We start from the raw sequence: 17,026 nt of genomic DNA on the forward strand, positions 1-17,026 counted from the left end.
GAAGTTAAGCCCAGGGGTTTTCAGGGCTTTAGTGAGTGATGGTTGCACCCCTACACTCCAGCCTGGATGACAGAGTAAGACCCTGTCTCTAAAATTTAAAAAAAAAAAAAAAAGTGTTATTTAGAATGACTACCCAAGGGGCATACTTTTCAAACCTTCTAAGCTCTAACTTAGGACCTGTTTACACCATAAGAAGGCAATTTATTTGGCCCACATTAGACAAGCACCTTAAAAAATAATCATCACTAGGTCAGATGCAGTGGTTCACACCTGTAATCCCAGCACTTTGGGAGGCCAAGGCAGGCAGATCATTTGCGATTGGGAGTTTGAGATCAGGATTTCTAGAAACCCTGTCTCTACCAAAAATACAAAGATTAGATGGGCATGGTGGCACACACCTGTAATCCCAGTTACTAGGAAGGCTGAGGCAGGAGAATTGCTTGAACCCTGGAGGCAGAGGTTGCAGTGAGCTGAGATCACCCCAATGCACTTCAGCCTGGATGACAGAGCAAAACTCTGTCTCAAAACAAACAAACAAACAAACAAAAAACATTACTAGGTTGCTTTTTATGTCCTTGGCTTTCATTAGCCATAACAGAAAGTATCCATATCCAAAAGAATTTTCCTTTTGCATTTGTTGTTAAAATCTTCCTAATTGCTTTATTAATTCATTCACTGTTTCCTAATAAAATCACATTAGAAACTACCTTTAGAGTTTGTTATACAAGACCAAAAAAAAAAAAAATCTACGATGCCTCTTCTGATTAACTCATTCCTTTCAGATGACAAAATCTATTCAACATGGACTGTTTTCATTTTTTCCCTAGCATGCATGAAGCTGAGAACTACCTACCTTCCTTCATTCCTTCCTTTCTTTCTCTCTTTTTTTTTTTTTTTTTGAGACAGGGTCTCACTCTGTCTCCCAAGTTGGAGTATAGTGGCACGATCTCAAGGTGGGGAGTCCAAGTGATTCTCCCCCCTAAACCTTCCCCATAGCTGTGATTACAGGTGTGCACCACCAAGCCCGGCTAGTTGTTGCATTTTTAGTAAAGGTAGGGTTTCACCATGTTGTCCAGGCTGGTCTCAAACTCCTAGCTTCAAGTGATCCACCTGCCTCAGCCTCCAAAGTGTTGGGATTACAGGCGTCAGCCACCGTGCCCGGAGGAGAACTACATTTCAAATTCAGTGACAGTCATGTTTAGCCCCAGGATAATTGTGATCTCCTTTTTCTCTGGCCCTAATATTCTATTTCTAGTTTTCTAGCCTATTGTAAGCCCCCTTTATGCTCTTATGGACAAGAGAGGAGATAAAATTAACATTTGGTATGCTGATTTTAGAATTATTTCTGCAATTTTACAAAGATAAATGCAAAAATACATGCCCTATGTTATGATATTTAAATAATTTGTAGAGGTTACTCCGGGCACACTGCTTATGGGGTAGCCCTGTTCCACAAGGAGCAGGGAAAAAAAAAAAGAATTTGTAGTAACTGAAGAGGACCCAGAGAAAAGCAATAGAAAAAAGAACAATGAATGGAGACTGAGGTAGTATGCCCATATTCTCCAACCCAAATATCGTAGCACATTGATCTATTGTAGCGCATATTAGCATATGCGCTGATAGAAGTGAATATCTGAAATTCCGACTGTTCTGAAACATCCTGGAGATATGTTGAAGACAGATCCCAGGAGTCATGGTCATTATTCAATATATAATAGATATGAAAAGTTACAGAAAGGCTTTAACCTTTTTTGGATCACAGACCCCTTTGATGATCTGTTGAAAACATCGGAACTGCTCCCCAGAAAAATACAGGCACGTAGAGTTTCAGAAAGCAGAACCCTCCTATTATCTATTTATTTTTCCAGAATATCAAAAGCACTTTCCGCCTGGTTTTGTTGTGAAGAGTTCTGAAAGACGAGGAAGAACCTGAGCTGCCAAGTCAGATGGGAAGGATGGCAAATCAGCTACCAGTTGAAGCTCTTAACACTCTGAAGCTATACTTAAGACGGTTTAAGCCAGTGGGTGCTGTGTGTGTGTGTGTGTGTGTGTGTGTGTGTGTGTGTGTGTGTGTGTGTTCTCAACTTTTTAAAGTAACAGATCCCTTTGAGGAGCTGCTTAAGGTATGGGTCAGCACACCCCTACCCTCGCTCCCACCCCACAAATCTGCAAATAATTTCATGGGGTTCATGGACTTCCTAAAGCCCATCCTCTGATACTTGATGTAAGTGCAGACTTCCCAGGGCTCAGCAGAATGCCCTTGATGACCTTTAACAATCACCCTCTTTTATCACGGGAACAAGAGCGGCCTAGAAGGAGGTTCTTGGAATCACCAGACCCCCACGGACCCTCATCAGGCCCCTTCAAGCTTTCCCTCCCCCACGCCTGCGCAGCGCAGGTGCGAAAACCTTGGGGGCCACCCGGGTGCGACGACCCCAGAGCGTGGGGGAGGGCTGGGACCCTGGGAGGGGCGGGGGTGGGGGTGGGGGCCTTCCCGGTGTTGCTTGGTGACCACGCTCTCCGCCCAGACCGTTCCATTTCCTCAGCAGGGGGCGCCGCGGGCCCGGCCGGCGCTGACCAGCCTCGCAGAGCCGCCCTCTTCCGGCCTGCCCCCCTCTGCCGGGCGGTGGCGAGCGCCCGTGACGTCACAGAAGGCGGGGCCACCGTTGCTGCCGGGTGCTGTAGGCGCCATTGGAGCCGGCTTGGCTGGCGAGCCCCGCTGAGGAGCCGGATCTTGGGCCGCACTTACCGCCGCGTCCGCTCCCGGTTCCTGGCCCCTCAGCGGCATGGCGTGTGGGGCGACGCTGAAGCGGCCCATGGAGTTCGAGGCAGCGCTGCTGAGTCCCGGCTCCCCGAAGCGGCGGCGCTGCGCCCCTCTGCCCGGCCCCACTCCGGGCCTCAGGCCCCCGGACGCTGAGCCGCCGCCGCCGTTTCAGACGCAGACCCCACCGCCGAGTCTGCAGCAGCCCGCCCCGCCCGGCAGCGAGCGGCGCCTTCCAACTCCGGGTAACCTGCGCTGCTGCGGGTTTGGCAGGAAGCCAGGCCCAGGCATTTTTGGGGGGGCGGGGGCGGGGGCGGTAGGGTTGGGAATACCAAGCCAGTTTACCCACGGACCCTTCTTTGCCTTGAGAAAAGGGAACTGGGATGCCGCTGGGTCTGGTTGCTTCCGGGGATGGGAGACATCCGGGAGGGGTAGTGGGGCCACAGGGTTGGTTTTCGGTTTTCCTGGAGAGGGAGAGCCTGGAGGGGTGGACACCAAGAGGAAAATGGGAATACCCCTGGCCGCTCAGAGCCATCCCTGTCGCTGAAGCCCCTCCTGCCTCCGCTGCCCGGGCCTGCACCGACCCACCCTGCAGATCCAGTGGGCCATGGAAAATGGGATTCTACTCACGAACCTGGCCTGGAGGGCGGTGGAGGGGTGGTGGCGGGTTACCGGGAAGGGGCTCGAGTGTGTGCTGTTCAGCGCCTTACGGTAGCTTGTAGGGAGACTTGATTTCCAGAAGTCTTTAGGGACTAGAGGCCGCCACGAGAGTCTGGAGTCGCGAGTCGCGGAATCCGATTTCAACCTGATAATTTCTAAAGGACTGGCCACGTTCTTTTATCATATTGCTATTGCCTTGTACCATATATGGCTTGAAATCGATAGGTCATTGGCTAGAATTTGAGAATTCTACGACGTCTGTAGGTTCTACGGAACTAAGAATGTAACTGTCCTTAACAGAGGGACTCTCCTTCAGTAAGGAATTCCACTTTGTCCAAGGAAAAGGAAGGACTGGTTTTACAGTAGACACCTCATCATAGCGCAGGAGTAGAGGGGAGGGAGGGTGCCTCAGCATTAATATTCTGCGATTTTAAAGGACTTCCGGAAATGAGGGGGGCGTCTCAGTAATGGATTTGGGCAAGTCATTTCTTTGTGTGTTTTTCTATTCCTCAAGCTTAAGCAAAACCTTGGGCTCACCGTAAAATCATTTTTCTTCACCCTTTTTCAGTTAGCAGTGCCTTCAGGTTTCATTTCCTCCTTCCTCTGCATATTGATCCACAATGCAAATATCTGACCTTCATCCTCACACCAAGATTCCTGCAGCCAGCCAGAGCTCTCCCAGATTTTATATCCTTAACTCGAGTTCACCTTTTTATCCTAGAATTCAAATGACTTATCAACTGTGACCATATCTTAACCTAGTCAGTCTCTTAAACATTTTTTTTCAAACTGTGCCTTTGCTCTTTCCCCCAGACCCAATGCTCTGTGCCTTTATCATGATGTTTTTTCCTTCTATTTGCCAATCCCAATAGCGTAATTTCTTCAGGTCTCTTATCTGGTACCTGACGAGCCTGCCCATAAAAACCTGTATTCTACTTTAAATTCCCTGGCCACTCAATGTTGTATAACCTTATGTACAGAATGAGATAATGTTTGCAAAAGTCGTTTTTAAAGAACTCTCAAAAGCAAGGGCCATAGATGGCCGCTTCCAGTGATGTTTTGCTCTTCCCTGGCTCCTGCAAAAGATAGTCTCAATCTTTTTGGGTCTCACTTCTGCAGATTGGAGTTAATACTTGCCCTATCTTTTGTTGAGGAACCCTCGAGACAGTTGTAAAAAGTATTTTGAATAGTGTAAAGTGATGGGTTTAATGTAAATGTTTTATTTCTTCAGTACCCTCTAGGCTAATTCGATTGCAGTTCACATTACAACAGCTGCTTAATAAGTGATTTTTGGTGGCTCATGCCTATAATCTCAGCACTTTGGGAGGCCAAGACAGGTGGATCACTTGAGGTCAGGAGGTCAAGACATCCTGGCCAACATGTTGAAACCCAGTCTCTACTAAAAATACAAAAATTAGCTGAGTGTGGTGGCGGACACCTGTAATCCCAGGTACTAGGGAGGCTGAAGCAGGAGAATTACTTTATACTTTAACCTGGGAGGTGCAGGTTGCAGTGAGCCAAGATCAAGTCATTGTACGCCAGCCTGGGCAACAAAAGCCAAACTCCGTCTCAAAAAAAAGAATGTGGTGAGCCAGGCATGGTGGCTCACACCTGCCATCCCAGCACTTTGGGAGGCTGAGGCAGGAGGATTGCTTGAGCCCAGGAATCTGAGACAAATTTGGGCAACATAGTGAGACCCTGTTTACACAAAAGAATTCTAAAAAATTAGCTGGGCAGTTTTTCTGAAATCTGAAATGCTGCAAAGTCTGAACTGCTCCAAAAATTGAGTGGTAATATGACACTCAAAGGAAATACTTATTCATTGGAGCATTTCTGATTTAGGGTAAGGGACATTCAGTTGGTAAGTATAATGCAACTATTCCACAATCCAAAACTTCTGTCTCAAGCATTTCAGATGAGGGGTGCTCATTCTGGATGGTACTTTTTATGGAAAGGTCCTGTAAAACTAAGCTATTTATTGCTTAAATCTTTATTGAGTGCTAGGTGGATACCAGGCATCCAGGCATGGAAGAAGGGGGTTGCTAATCGCAGGAAATATTTGTAAACAATGTGCAAAGCAGTTAACTGATTATGACTTCAGAGTCTGGGAGTAACTTCTGGTTTGAGGTAGCATTTTAGCTGAGTCTGGTTTTTTTCTTTTTGAGACAGAGTTACTCTGTTGCCCAGGCTGGAGTGTAGTGGTGCGATCTCGGCTCACTCTAACCTCCATTTCCCAGGTTCAAGCAATTCTTCTGCCTCAGCCTCCCCACTAGCTGGGATTACAGGCATGCACTACCACGCTCGGCTAATTTTTTTTTTTTTTTAATAGTTGGAATTTCACTTTTGTTGCCCAGGCTGGAGTGCAGTGGCGTAATCTCAGCTCACTGCAACTTCTGCCTCTCAGGTTCAAGCGATTCTGCTGTCTCAGCTTCCCAAGTAGCTGGGATTACAGGCATATACCACCACAGCCAGCTAATTTTTGTATTTTTGGTAGAGACGGGAGTCTCATCATATTGGTCAGACTGGTCTCGAACTCCTGACCTCAGGTGATCCACCTGCCTCGACTTCCCAAAGTACTGGGAATACAGGCATGAGGCACTGCACCCGGCTAGCTGAGTCTTGATAAAGTTTGAGCCATAGTCTCATTTCGAGCACAGGGAAACATGAGAGCAAAGTCCATAAAACCCACAATTTAAGGAAAGAATAATGTAATGTAACTGGATTGTAGTGGAATCCAGATGCAACCAGGAAAATAAACTGGGGCCAGATCTTGGAAAGTATTGAATGCCATGTTCGAGAGTTTGAATTTTTGCTTGTAGCAGCTAGGAACACTGTAGAATTTGTAGGATACGCTTAAACCTGAAATAATCTGGAAGCACAACCTCAAATAATGGGGGCAAGGATTAAAATTATTCACTGTTAAAAAGAAATTTGGATTTTCTTTCTTTCTTTTTTATTTCTTTTCGAGATGGAGTCTCGCTCTGTCACCCAGGCTGGAGTGCGGTGGCGCACGCAGTCTCTGCTCATTGCAACCTCCGCCTTCCGGGTTCAAGTGATTCTCCTGCCTCAACCTCCCAAGTAGCTGGGACTACAGGTGCGTGCCACCACACCAAGCTAATTTTTTTTTTTTTTTTTTTTTTTTTGTATTTTTAGTAGAGACAGGGTTTTACTGTGTTAGCCAGTCTGATCTGGATCTCCTGACTTTATGATCTGCCCGCCTCAGCCTCCCAAAGTGCTGGGATTACAGGCGTGAGCCACGACACCTGGCCTGGATTTTTCTTCTTTTAAAAAAAATGGGTGTTTTATATGGTCTTACTCCAAAGAAAATCATGTCTACTTTCTTATTTTTCTCCCTTGGATACCATGTTTAGATTCTTGGACTTCTTAGTCCTACCACCCTCAAAATTGTATCTTTCCATTTGTTCATATTGCCATACAGGAGGCAGAGGTTTATCAAAGACTTTCTGTTCTCTTGAGCATTGTCCTCATACTTGTTCTTTCTTGTTTCAAGTCTTTGCAGTTCTTGTCCTTGTGTTGACTCTGACTTGAGGAATAAGACGTTTTAAAATGAAGTGGGGCTGGGCTCGGTGGCTCATGCCTGTAGTCCCAGCAGTTTGGGAGGCTGAGGCAGGCGGATCACCTGAGGTCAGGAGTTCAAGACCAGCCTAGCCAACATGGGGAAACCCCGTCTCCACTAAAAAATTAGCTGGGTGTGGTGGTGGGTGCCTGTAATCCCAGCTACGTGGGAGGCTGAGGCAGGAGAATTGCTTGAACCCGGGAGGTGGGGGTTGCAGTGAGCCGAGATTGTGCCATTGCACTCCAGCCTGAGCAACAAAGCGAGACTCCCAACTCAAAATAAAATAAAGTGAAAACTTCATAAATTCAGAAATCTAGAATATGAACTTCATAGCACTCCCTTTTTTTTTTTTTAGATGGTGTCTTACTCTGTTGCCCAGCCTGGAGTGCAGTGGCACAGTCTTGGGTCACAGCAACCTCCGTTTCCCCGGGTTCAAGCAATTTTCCTGCCACAGCCTCTGGAGTAGCTGGGATTACAGGCACATGTCACCACCCCCGGCTAATTTATATTTTTAGTAAAGATGGTTTTTCCATGTTGGCCAGGCTAGTCTCAAACTCCGGACCTCAGGTGATCCACCTGCCTCAGCCTCCCAAAGTGTGGGATTACAGGTGGGAGCGACCATGCCTGACCTTTTTTTTTTTTTCAAAGACTGGGTTTTGTTATGTTACCCAGGCTGGGCTCAAATGATCCTCCCACCTTGGCCTCCCAAAGTGCTGGCATTTCAGGCATGAGCCACCATCCCTGACCCATAGCACTCTTAAAGCATTGCTAATCCTACATTGTTCCAGTATTTAGGCTGAAAGTTAGGGAGTTTATGTGTGGAACCACTTGAATTCATGTCAGTTCCTGGACTGTAATGTCACTTGTTACGATTTTATTGTTATCTTTGATTTTGATTTTTGCCACCTTATCAGGTAGGTATTTGATGTTTATATTGAAAAAGTAAAGATCCTGAATGACTTCTCAAGGTTATAGTCACATAGCTAGTAAGAATCAAAGTGGCATTATTAATGCCTCCCACCATTAAAAAAATACGTGGTTACAGCAAAGTATACACTTGAATAATTTGAGTTGTGGGAGATGGATACAGTTTTCTCTTTTTTTAAATGAGGAGGTAAAAACAAAGAACTTGAAAACCACATCCTTTCAGATTCTTTGTTGTTTCTAGGAGTATATTTCAAGGTGTCATTTGTGTAATAATTTGTGTTTCCTGGGCTCCCTTTAATAGTGTTAGCAAATTTGGTTTGTGATTACCTTGACTCAATCTTCCCCCACACCGAGCTGCCTCTTAGGATCAGAAAATTCTCTTCTAAACCCTGACTATCACTTCTAGGCATTAAATCTCCTGGTCAGTGTCCATGCTGTGAACATAGTAATGGTTTCTGATGCCCTCTTTCCCAGAGTTTTTGTTTGTTTGTTTGTTTAAGATAAATTACCCAAGCTTCCCCAGGGGTTTTTTTGGAGACAGGATTTTGCTGTGTTGCTCAGGCTAGTCTCCTGGGATCAAGGGATCCTCCGCCTCAGCCTCTAGAGTAGCTGGGATTACTGGCACTTGCCACCACTTCCGGCTCTAGAGATGCTTTTTTAAAGTCCCATATGGGACAAGAGCTTCCTTGTTAGAAGGCCTTGGGCAGTGTGAGACTCAGCCCTTAATACCCTAGTTTGTGAAACTGTAAAATTTAAAGGAGATGAAAAATAGCCCCTGTTAGGTAAATGGAGGATTTTTTTTTTTTTTTAACTGTAAATTGTACTAGTTAACCATCCAGCAAACTGCAGATCTTGTGTTCATTGCCACAGGAGAACAAGTAAAGGGAACTCGGGCTGGTTTATGCCAAAGTAGCTGTTCTTTTATGCATTGTTGAAATAGTGGCAATAGAACATACTGTCTTTGAAGCCATGGGGGAGTGCTTTGTGGAGTATAAACATTTTGCTTATTTATGTGGGGGGAAGGAGAGATTGAGACCTACATGCCAAAGGGAGTATCTAAAGTCTAGTCAGAAGATCTCTGTCTATTCCCAATTCTGAAGAAAGTTTGAAGAAATGAGACAATAAAGTAAAAGCTCAAGATTGTTTCTTTTTTATTAGAGCAAATTTTTCAGAACATAAAACAAGAATATAGTCGTTACCAGAGGTGGAGACATTTAGAAGTTGTTCTTAATCAGAGTGAAGCTTGTGCCTCAGAAAGTCAACCTCACTCCTCAGCACTCACAGCACCTAGCTCTCCAGGTAAGCCCGCTTTAATCTGCAAAATCCACTTAAGAATTTGTAAATGGTACTTATAATGACGAATCCAGAATTGGTCTCATCTAATGTAATACAGTTGCTAAAGTGGATATATTACTACTTATTGATATTTTTAAAATTCTAAAATTACGAAATTGGAAGAAACCTCAGATTGATTTGATGTGCTTCCATCCACCCAATACAAGAATATCTTCCTGTATAACTGCAATGTGTAATGTGGTAGCCAGTGCATATTAGATAGCCACATGTGGGCTATTTAATTTTAAATGATTAAAGTTAGATAAAATTTTGGCTAGACAAGGGCCAGGCTCGGTGGCCCACGCCTGTAATCCCAGCACTTTGGTGGACCACTTGAGTTCAGGAGTTGGAGACCAACCTGACCAACATGGAAAAACTCTGTCTCTACTAAAAATACAGTTAGCTGGGCATGGTGGCACATGTCTATAATCCCAGCTACTCAGGAGGCTAAGGCTGGAGGATCACTGGAACTCGGGAGGCAGAGGTTGTGGTGATTCAAGATTGAGCCATTGCACTCCAGCCTGGGCAACAAGAGTGAAATTCCATCTCAAAAAACAAACAAAAAAATTTTTTTTTGGCCAGTTTAGGTGGCTTATGCCTGTAATCCTAGCACTTTGGGAGACTGAGGTTGGCGGATCACCTGAGGTCAAGAGTTTGAGACCAGCCTGGCCAACATGTCAAAAGCTGGTCTCTACTACAAATCCAAAAAAATTAGGTGTGTTGGTGCGCACCTGTAATCCCAGCTACTTGGGAGGCTGAGGTTGTAGTGAGCTGAGAGCACACCACTGCACTCCAGCCTAGGTGACAGAGTGAGTCTCCTAGGAGACAGAGTGAGTCTCAAAAAACAAAACAAAATATTTATTTCCTTTTTTTCCAGATGGTGCGCCACCATGCCTGGCTAATTTTGTATTTTTAATAGAGATGGGGTTTCACCATGTTGGTCAGGGTGGTTTCAAACTCCTGACCCCAGATAATCCACCCACCTTGGCCTCCCAAAGTGCTGGGATTACAGGTGTGAGCCACCGCACCCAACTTAATTAGTATTCTTTAAGTTCTGTGATACATGTGCAGAACATGCAGATTTGTTACATAGGTATACGCGTGCCTTGGTGGTTTGCTGCACCCATCAACCTGTCATCTACATTTGGTACTTCTCCTAATGCTGTCCCTCCCCTAACACCTCAAACTCAGTTTTTCCTTTTTTTTTCTTTTCTTTTTTTTTTTTGAAATGAAGTCTGTGTCACCCAGGCAGGAGTGCAGTGGTACCATTTCAGCCCACTGAGACCTCTGCCTCCCAAGTTCAAGTGATTCTCTTACCTCAGCCTCATGAGTAGCTGGGACTACAGGGCTGCGCCACCACACCCAGCTAATTTTTGTATTTTTAGTAGAGACGGAGTTTCACCATGTTGGCCAGGCTGGTCTTGATCTCTTGACCTCGTGATCAACCTGGCCTCCCAAAGTGCTGGGATTGCAAGCGTGAGCCATCACACCCAGCCCCAACTCGATGTTTCTTTTGGCCAGGTTCCTCATGGATGAAGAAGGACCAGCCCACCTTCACCCTCCGACAAGTTGGAATAATATGTGAGCGTCTCTTAAAAGACTATGAAGATAAGATTCGGGAGGAATATGAGCAAATCCTCAATACCAAACTAGCAGGTAGGCTGAGGCAGTGAATATGCCATTGTCATTAACAGGGTTCAGTTAAGAATTAATGCCAGTGAAATAACTTAGAGAATAGGACTTCATGCAAGGGGGTTTATTGAGTTTCGGGTATTGAAGTTACTTTGGTGATTGTAAACACGTCATGTATACATTATATGGAAGGACTTTGTTTTGTTTGTTTTTGTTTTTGTTTTTTTTTAATGGGCTTCAAGTTCCAAGGACTTTGTTTTTTAAATAGAGGCAAGGTTTTGCTATGGGCCCAGGCTGGTCTCTAGCTCAGGGCCTCAAGAAATCCCCACCTCAGCTTCCCAAAGTGCTGGGATTACTGGAGTGTTACGCCTTCCCCAGTGGGAAGGATTTTTCATTTGCATTTCTGAAAATAAAGAAACCAAGCCTCTGCAAGAATTTTCCATATCAATAAAGGCATTGAGTAGGCTATTTGGGCTAGCTGGCTGGTAAACAGGTATAGTTGTGATACTGTACTAAACTCCCAGCAGGTGTTATGGAAGAGTGCAGCATTGTCAACATATTCAAATTTCCTAGTGGAAGTCGTAGATATGGATGTGGAAAGTCGGGTATCCTATGATTTGAGAGGAACAGTAGAGTAAAAGCAAGGCTAGGGCAGGCTTTGTTTTATAAAAGTAGTGATCAATGATGGCAACAATTAAAGCCTTCTGTGAAAGGAAGAGGTCTGAATCAGGAATAAAAAATAGTACCTGTTTAGTGAAAGTGGATAATGTTCCACATTAAACCACAGTACTGTATCTAAAGCACCAACCTTATCATACTCCTTTTCTGATTAAAGTCCTCAGCTGAACCCTGTGGGATATAGGTCAAGATCTGTTGCTTAGGATGACAGTGTGAGTAATTAAGAGATGTATAGGCAGCTTTCATGCTTTGCTGCTGTGTAATCATGAGGGAGAGTGAAGAAGCACAACTTTTTCCTGTAACAGCATTGTTTCCTAATCTGGTGACCCACAAAATGTATTTCCTTAGAATATTGATAGGTCTGCTTTATATTGGGAGCTGTTGAGTTAAGCAAAGTTAAATGGGTTCCTCTATAGTAGAACTACTTTGATCCTTTAATATAATATATATTATAAGAAGCAGCTCTAATATATCATTCCCTCTCCCACTCCCACCTTAATACTGTTTCAGTCAGTTGGTTCTGAGTCACTTCTCTGTTCACAGATGTCAGGCTGCCTTCTTTTCTACTCAGTTTCCCCTTACAAGGTGGTACTTCTGTGGAACTGTTTACAGTTATATGGTATAGATTTTCTCTCAGATTTCTGACCATCCCACACTTCTTCACTCATGCTTTTCACTCAGTGAGTGTTGAAATTTATAGCAAGGAGGCCAGGTGTGGTGGCTCACGCCTGTAATCCCAGCACTTTGGGAGGCTGAGGCGGGTGGATCACGAGGTTAAGAGATTGAGACCATCCTGGTCAACATGGTGAAACCCCATCTCTACTAAAAATACAAAAAATTAGCTGGGCATGGTGGCACATGCCTGTAATCCCAGCTACTCAGGAGGCTGAGGCAAGAGAATTGCCTGAACCCAGGAAGCGGAGGTTGCGGTGAGCCGAGATCGCGCTGTTGCACTCCAGCCTGGGTAACAAGAGTGAAACTCTATCTCAAAAAAAAAAAAAAAAGAAATTTATAGCAAGGAAAGAGTTTCAAAGATTCATGTCCCATAGAAGATGGGCTGAAATTTGCTGGCTGTGGTAGTAAACGTACCTCTCTGTCTTGGGAGGCTTTTTTTTTTTTTTTTTTTTTTTTTTTTTTTGAGACAGAGTCTCACTCTGTCACCAGGCTCCAGGCTGGAGTGCAGTGGCACAATCTCGGCTCACTGCAACCTCTGCCTCCCGGGTTCAAGCAATTCTCCTGCCTCAGTCTCCCGAGTAGCTGGGACTACAGGCGTGCGACCACCACGCCCAGCTAATTTTTGTATTTTTACTAGAGATGGGGTTTCACCATGTTGGCCAGGATGGTCTTGATCTCTTGACCTTGTGATCCACCCGCCTCGGCCTCCCAAAGTGCTGGGATTACAGGCTTGAGCCACCGCGCCCGGCCTTGGGAGGCTCTTATAGGGGATGGAGTTATGTCACGGGGAGAGGTTATCAGGAAAATATTGTTATACACCATCAGTGACCAATTCTAGAAGCCAGGGATTTGGCTCTGGGTTCTAAGAGGAAGGATCAGATCTCAGTGACCTTTATAAGGAGGGCCTGAGAGGGTGGAGAATTCAAACTGGGAAGCTATTTGTGATCCTGACACTTGATTCTTGAAAAATTGAGGGAGAGTTGCTGAGGATAAGTATATACTGTCTTCTCACAGAACAATATGAATCTTTCGTGAAATTCACACATGATCAGATTATGCGACGGTATGGGACAAGGCCAACAAGCTGTAAGTATTGCCACATTTTCTTTGAATTTTCCAAGCTTCAAGAGCAAAATTTCTACACTGAATCTCTCCTGAGAGTAAAAAGCCCCTGTGAAGTAAAATGTGCCTGCCTCTGTGGTAAGCCTATTAAATCCACACTAAAGCTTATCCTCACAGTGACTCTGTGAGGGAGTACTACTGTTAGCCCCATTTTATGGGTAAAGATAGCACTTAAAGAAGTTAATTTGTCCAAGCTTATATAGCTAGTGGTTCAGCCAGGATTAAAATCTAGGTAGTCTGACTCAAGCACCAATTTGTTACCAGAAAGACAGTTTCAGTTGTTAATTTATGAAAATTGATTCCTTAAGTTAGTTAGTTTATCAAGTGTGGTCAGTATTTCTGTAAGGCCGATTGCCTCGCCGGGAGCTCAGATGCACATCCCCCCACCGCCTTTTTTCCCTCAAAAGCTCGGACAAGCTCAGGCATGTTTCCTTCTCCCTTTCTCGCCAGCCTGGCTTTCCCTTAAAGAATCCAGCATGCAAGCGGGGTCTTGTGATTCTAGCCAATAACAGCCGAGTCTTTCTAGCCAATAGCAGCTGAGTCTTTCTAGCCAATAGCAGCCGAGTAATTCTAACCAATAGCAGCCAAGTCCTGTATGCAAACAGAAGCTTGTAACCTTACCCAATAGTAGTCCTGCTCTCCCACAACCAGTCGAGCTCTTCCACTCCCTATAAAACCCCACGTCTGAGAGGAGTCTGTGCGACTTCTCCGGCCCCTCTTGTCGGACCGCAGAACCTCGCCCAGGAGCCTGAATAAATTCCTTTATGTTGGATCTTCTTGTGTTGGCCTCAGTTTCTTCTCTTTAAACTCGGCAAGAACCTAAGAACAAACCTCACAATTTCTTTTTGTTTTTTGTGGGGAGAGGTGGTGGTGTGTGTTTTTTGTTTGTTTGTTTGTTTTGAGACAAAGTCTCACTCTGTTGCCCAGGCTGGAGTGCAGAGGCACTCACTGCAACCTCCACGTCCTGGGTTCAAGTGATTCTCCTGCCTCAGCCTCCCGAGTGGGTGGGATTACAGGTGCCCACCACTATGCCCAGCTAATTCTTTGTATTTTTAGTAGAGACAGAGTTTCACCATGTTGGCCAGGCTGTTCTTGAACTCCTGACCTCATGATTCACCCGCCCCGGCCTCCCAAAGTGCTGGGATTATAGGCATGAGCCACCACGCCCAGCCACAAGACTTCTTATTCTAAATATCTTGCAACTACCAGATATTCAAAACATAAAATATAAACAGCTGTATATCTAACTGAATTTGAGTCAGGTTCCTTAAATTCTTGATCTTTAGTGTCTTTTTTTTTTTTTTTTTTTTTTTTCCAATGAATGAGAGGTTCTCATATTGCCCAGCTTGGCATTGAACTCATAGCCTCGCCTCCTCAAGCGCCAGGACATCTGGCCGGAGCCACCGCGGCTCCCAATCTTTAGTGTCTTTTAAGTGGTGACTTGTTTATGCTATTTATCACATTTACTATTAGTGAAATTTTTTGAAGCATGACACTACATTTTTTAGTATTCTTACCCTTGTTTTTTATTCCTAATTTACAGATGTGTCCTGAAGCTTCGTCACATATCTGGGTACCAGGTTTAACCTCAAAAGATGGCTGCTGTACACTTTTTGCAACTGGTTTGATATCACATTTCAGCTCCAACTTTGCATCCTGAGAACATTTAAATGTTTCTGCGGGTCCATTTTATACAACTTGAAAGACCATAAAACTTTCTGGTTGCCACAAGCATATCTTTCTTTTCTGCTCATCCAATAAACAGCTGTGCCCTACTGTGATAGATGTTCCAAACAAAAATACCTGGAGCAGCAGTTTAGCAAAATATGCCTTCAGTGGCACTCAACAAATGGAGTTTCCCCAAGCACAGTTCTGTAAGAAGTGTGTGTGAGAGTGTGTGTATATGTGTGTATGTGTATTTTAAGTTATTATTTGTATTGTGCAAAAACTTTTTTTGATCTTGGGGATTCTGGCTGTGAATTTGATGCACGACAATTATGGTAAAAAAACATTTGCTTGGTCTACAGAAGATCATTAATGTTTTGTGACCATATAAGTTGTAACAGTGGATTGTTTTTATGTGTAGGTATTATTGTTAAATACAGGGACTGTTTCCAGGCACAGAATATGAATCATAAGTTAGGATGGACATTAGATGTGATTATGATGATATAGCAAAGGTCTACGGTCCTAGATCTACAGATGTGTGGTGAGAAATTAGAACAAACTGGAGACGGGCCATTGACACATGGACTCTGCCTAGGCGTGTTAGGAAAATACTTTGACTCCAAGCCTTAAAATACTCACATGGAGTCAGCGCTCACCTCATTCACACAATCATAGAGCTCCCTGGACACTGAACCTCTAAAGGGAAAAGGTGTCCCCTGGAGCAGGAGCATCAGGGTTTGCTTGGGAGCGTAAGAGGTGAGCTCAGGGCTAGGCCTGGGCCAGGCCCCAGCAGCACTGCTACTTGGGAGGAGCCACTTCACTTTTGTATTAGTTATTAAAAGAATTGGGGCTGGGCGTGTTGGCTCATGCCTGTAATCCCAGCACTTTGGGAGGCCGAGGCAGGTGGATCACTTGAGGTCAGGAGTTCAAGACCACGCTGGCCAATATGGTGAAACCCATCTCTACTAAAAATCCAAAAAAATTAGCCAGGTATAGTGGCAAGCGCCTGTAATCCCAGCTACTTGGGAGGCTGAGGCAGGAGAATCACTTGAATCCGGGAGGCAGGGGTTACAGTGAGCCGAGATCGATCGCGCCACTGCACTCCAGCCTGGGCAACAGAGATTCCGTCTCAAAAAAAAAATAGAATCCTTTGGTCAGGTTCTCCCAAATTATTTTGAGGTGTCCATGGTCAACTGCTTCAGCTTTGTTTTGGCAACCCCCTGCCCGAAGTCGCATATAGGCTGTTCTTCACCTTGTTTCCAAGGCTGAGGAACAGAAAATAGCCTCTGTTTTGAGGAGGTGGAAGTTAAGTATACATTTATTTTTTACTGTGACTTGTTCAGGACCACATTTTACAAAATGCCTTGTTTCCTTTATTGTTTCTGGAAAGGAAAGTTCTATTAATATTGTTTTACTTTGAATATAGAATAGTTTTTTTAATTAGGGCTTATTTTGAAAAATTCTGAGTTTAATTCAAATGTATGCCAATACCTTCCAAAGTAAGGTAATATTCAGAGACAGTTGTTCTGATCAGATGGCTTAGAGAAATTTCTGGAATATTCACATTCAAAGATTCCTTATTAATGAATGTCTTTGACTTAAATCTAACCAAAAACTGCAACATTATTCTTTGTACATTTTCATTATATAGTGTTAACAAGCTTAGTTGCAAACAAATAAAATACTTAAGCTATTTGTTTACCTTGCCTTCTTAATACTGTGATAATGTTTACTAATTCAGATAACTTACGTGAGAGCTGCTATAACCATTTCCCCAGTTCAACATTACATTGAAAATTTATGGACCTTTAAAAAAAAGCCCAACAGTGATTTTTTTTAATAATTAAAGAATGATTTTACTTCGCATTTGAAGGGCAATTTGTTATCTCTTTTTTCATGGTAGTCACTTGTTCCTAAAAGAGGAACATAGCATTGGCTGTAATGGGAATGGCACTGCAGTGGGCTAGTCACACCAAAATAAGGAAAGGGCA

General features: G+C 44.2%; 1 protein-coding gene across 1 annotated transcript; it reads left to right on the forward strand.

The window, feature by feature from the left end:
- Positions 1–2,678: 2,678 nt before the first annotated feature.
- Positions 2,679–16,730, forward strand: AKIRIN1 (akirin 1). The gene is made up of 5 exons (XM_021672107.2): positions 2,679–3,006; positions 9,084–9,224; positions 10,782–10,916; positions 13,260–13,331; positions 14,911–16,730. Exons 1-5 carry the CDS (start codon positions 2,787–2,789, stop codon positions 14,919–14,921), a joined length of 579 nt encoding a protein of 192 aa, XP_021527782.1. The 5' UTR covers positions 2,679–2,786; the 3' UTR covers positions 14,922–16,730.
- The last annotated feature ends 296 nt before the right edge of the window (positions 16,731–17,026 follow it).

This window comes from Aotus nancymaae, unplaced genomic scaffold, assembly GCF_030222135.1.
Source record: "Aotus nancymaae isolate 86718 unplaced genomic scaffold, 86718_ANA_hifiasm-v0.15.2.pri h1tg000007l, whole genome shotgun sequence".
Classification (NCBI taxonomy): Eukaryota; Metazoa; Chordata; class Mammalia; order Primates; family Aotidae; genus Aotus; species Aotus nancymaae.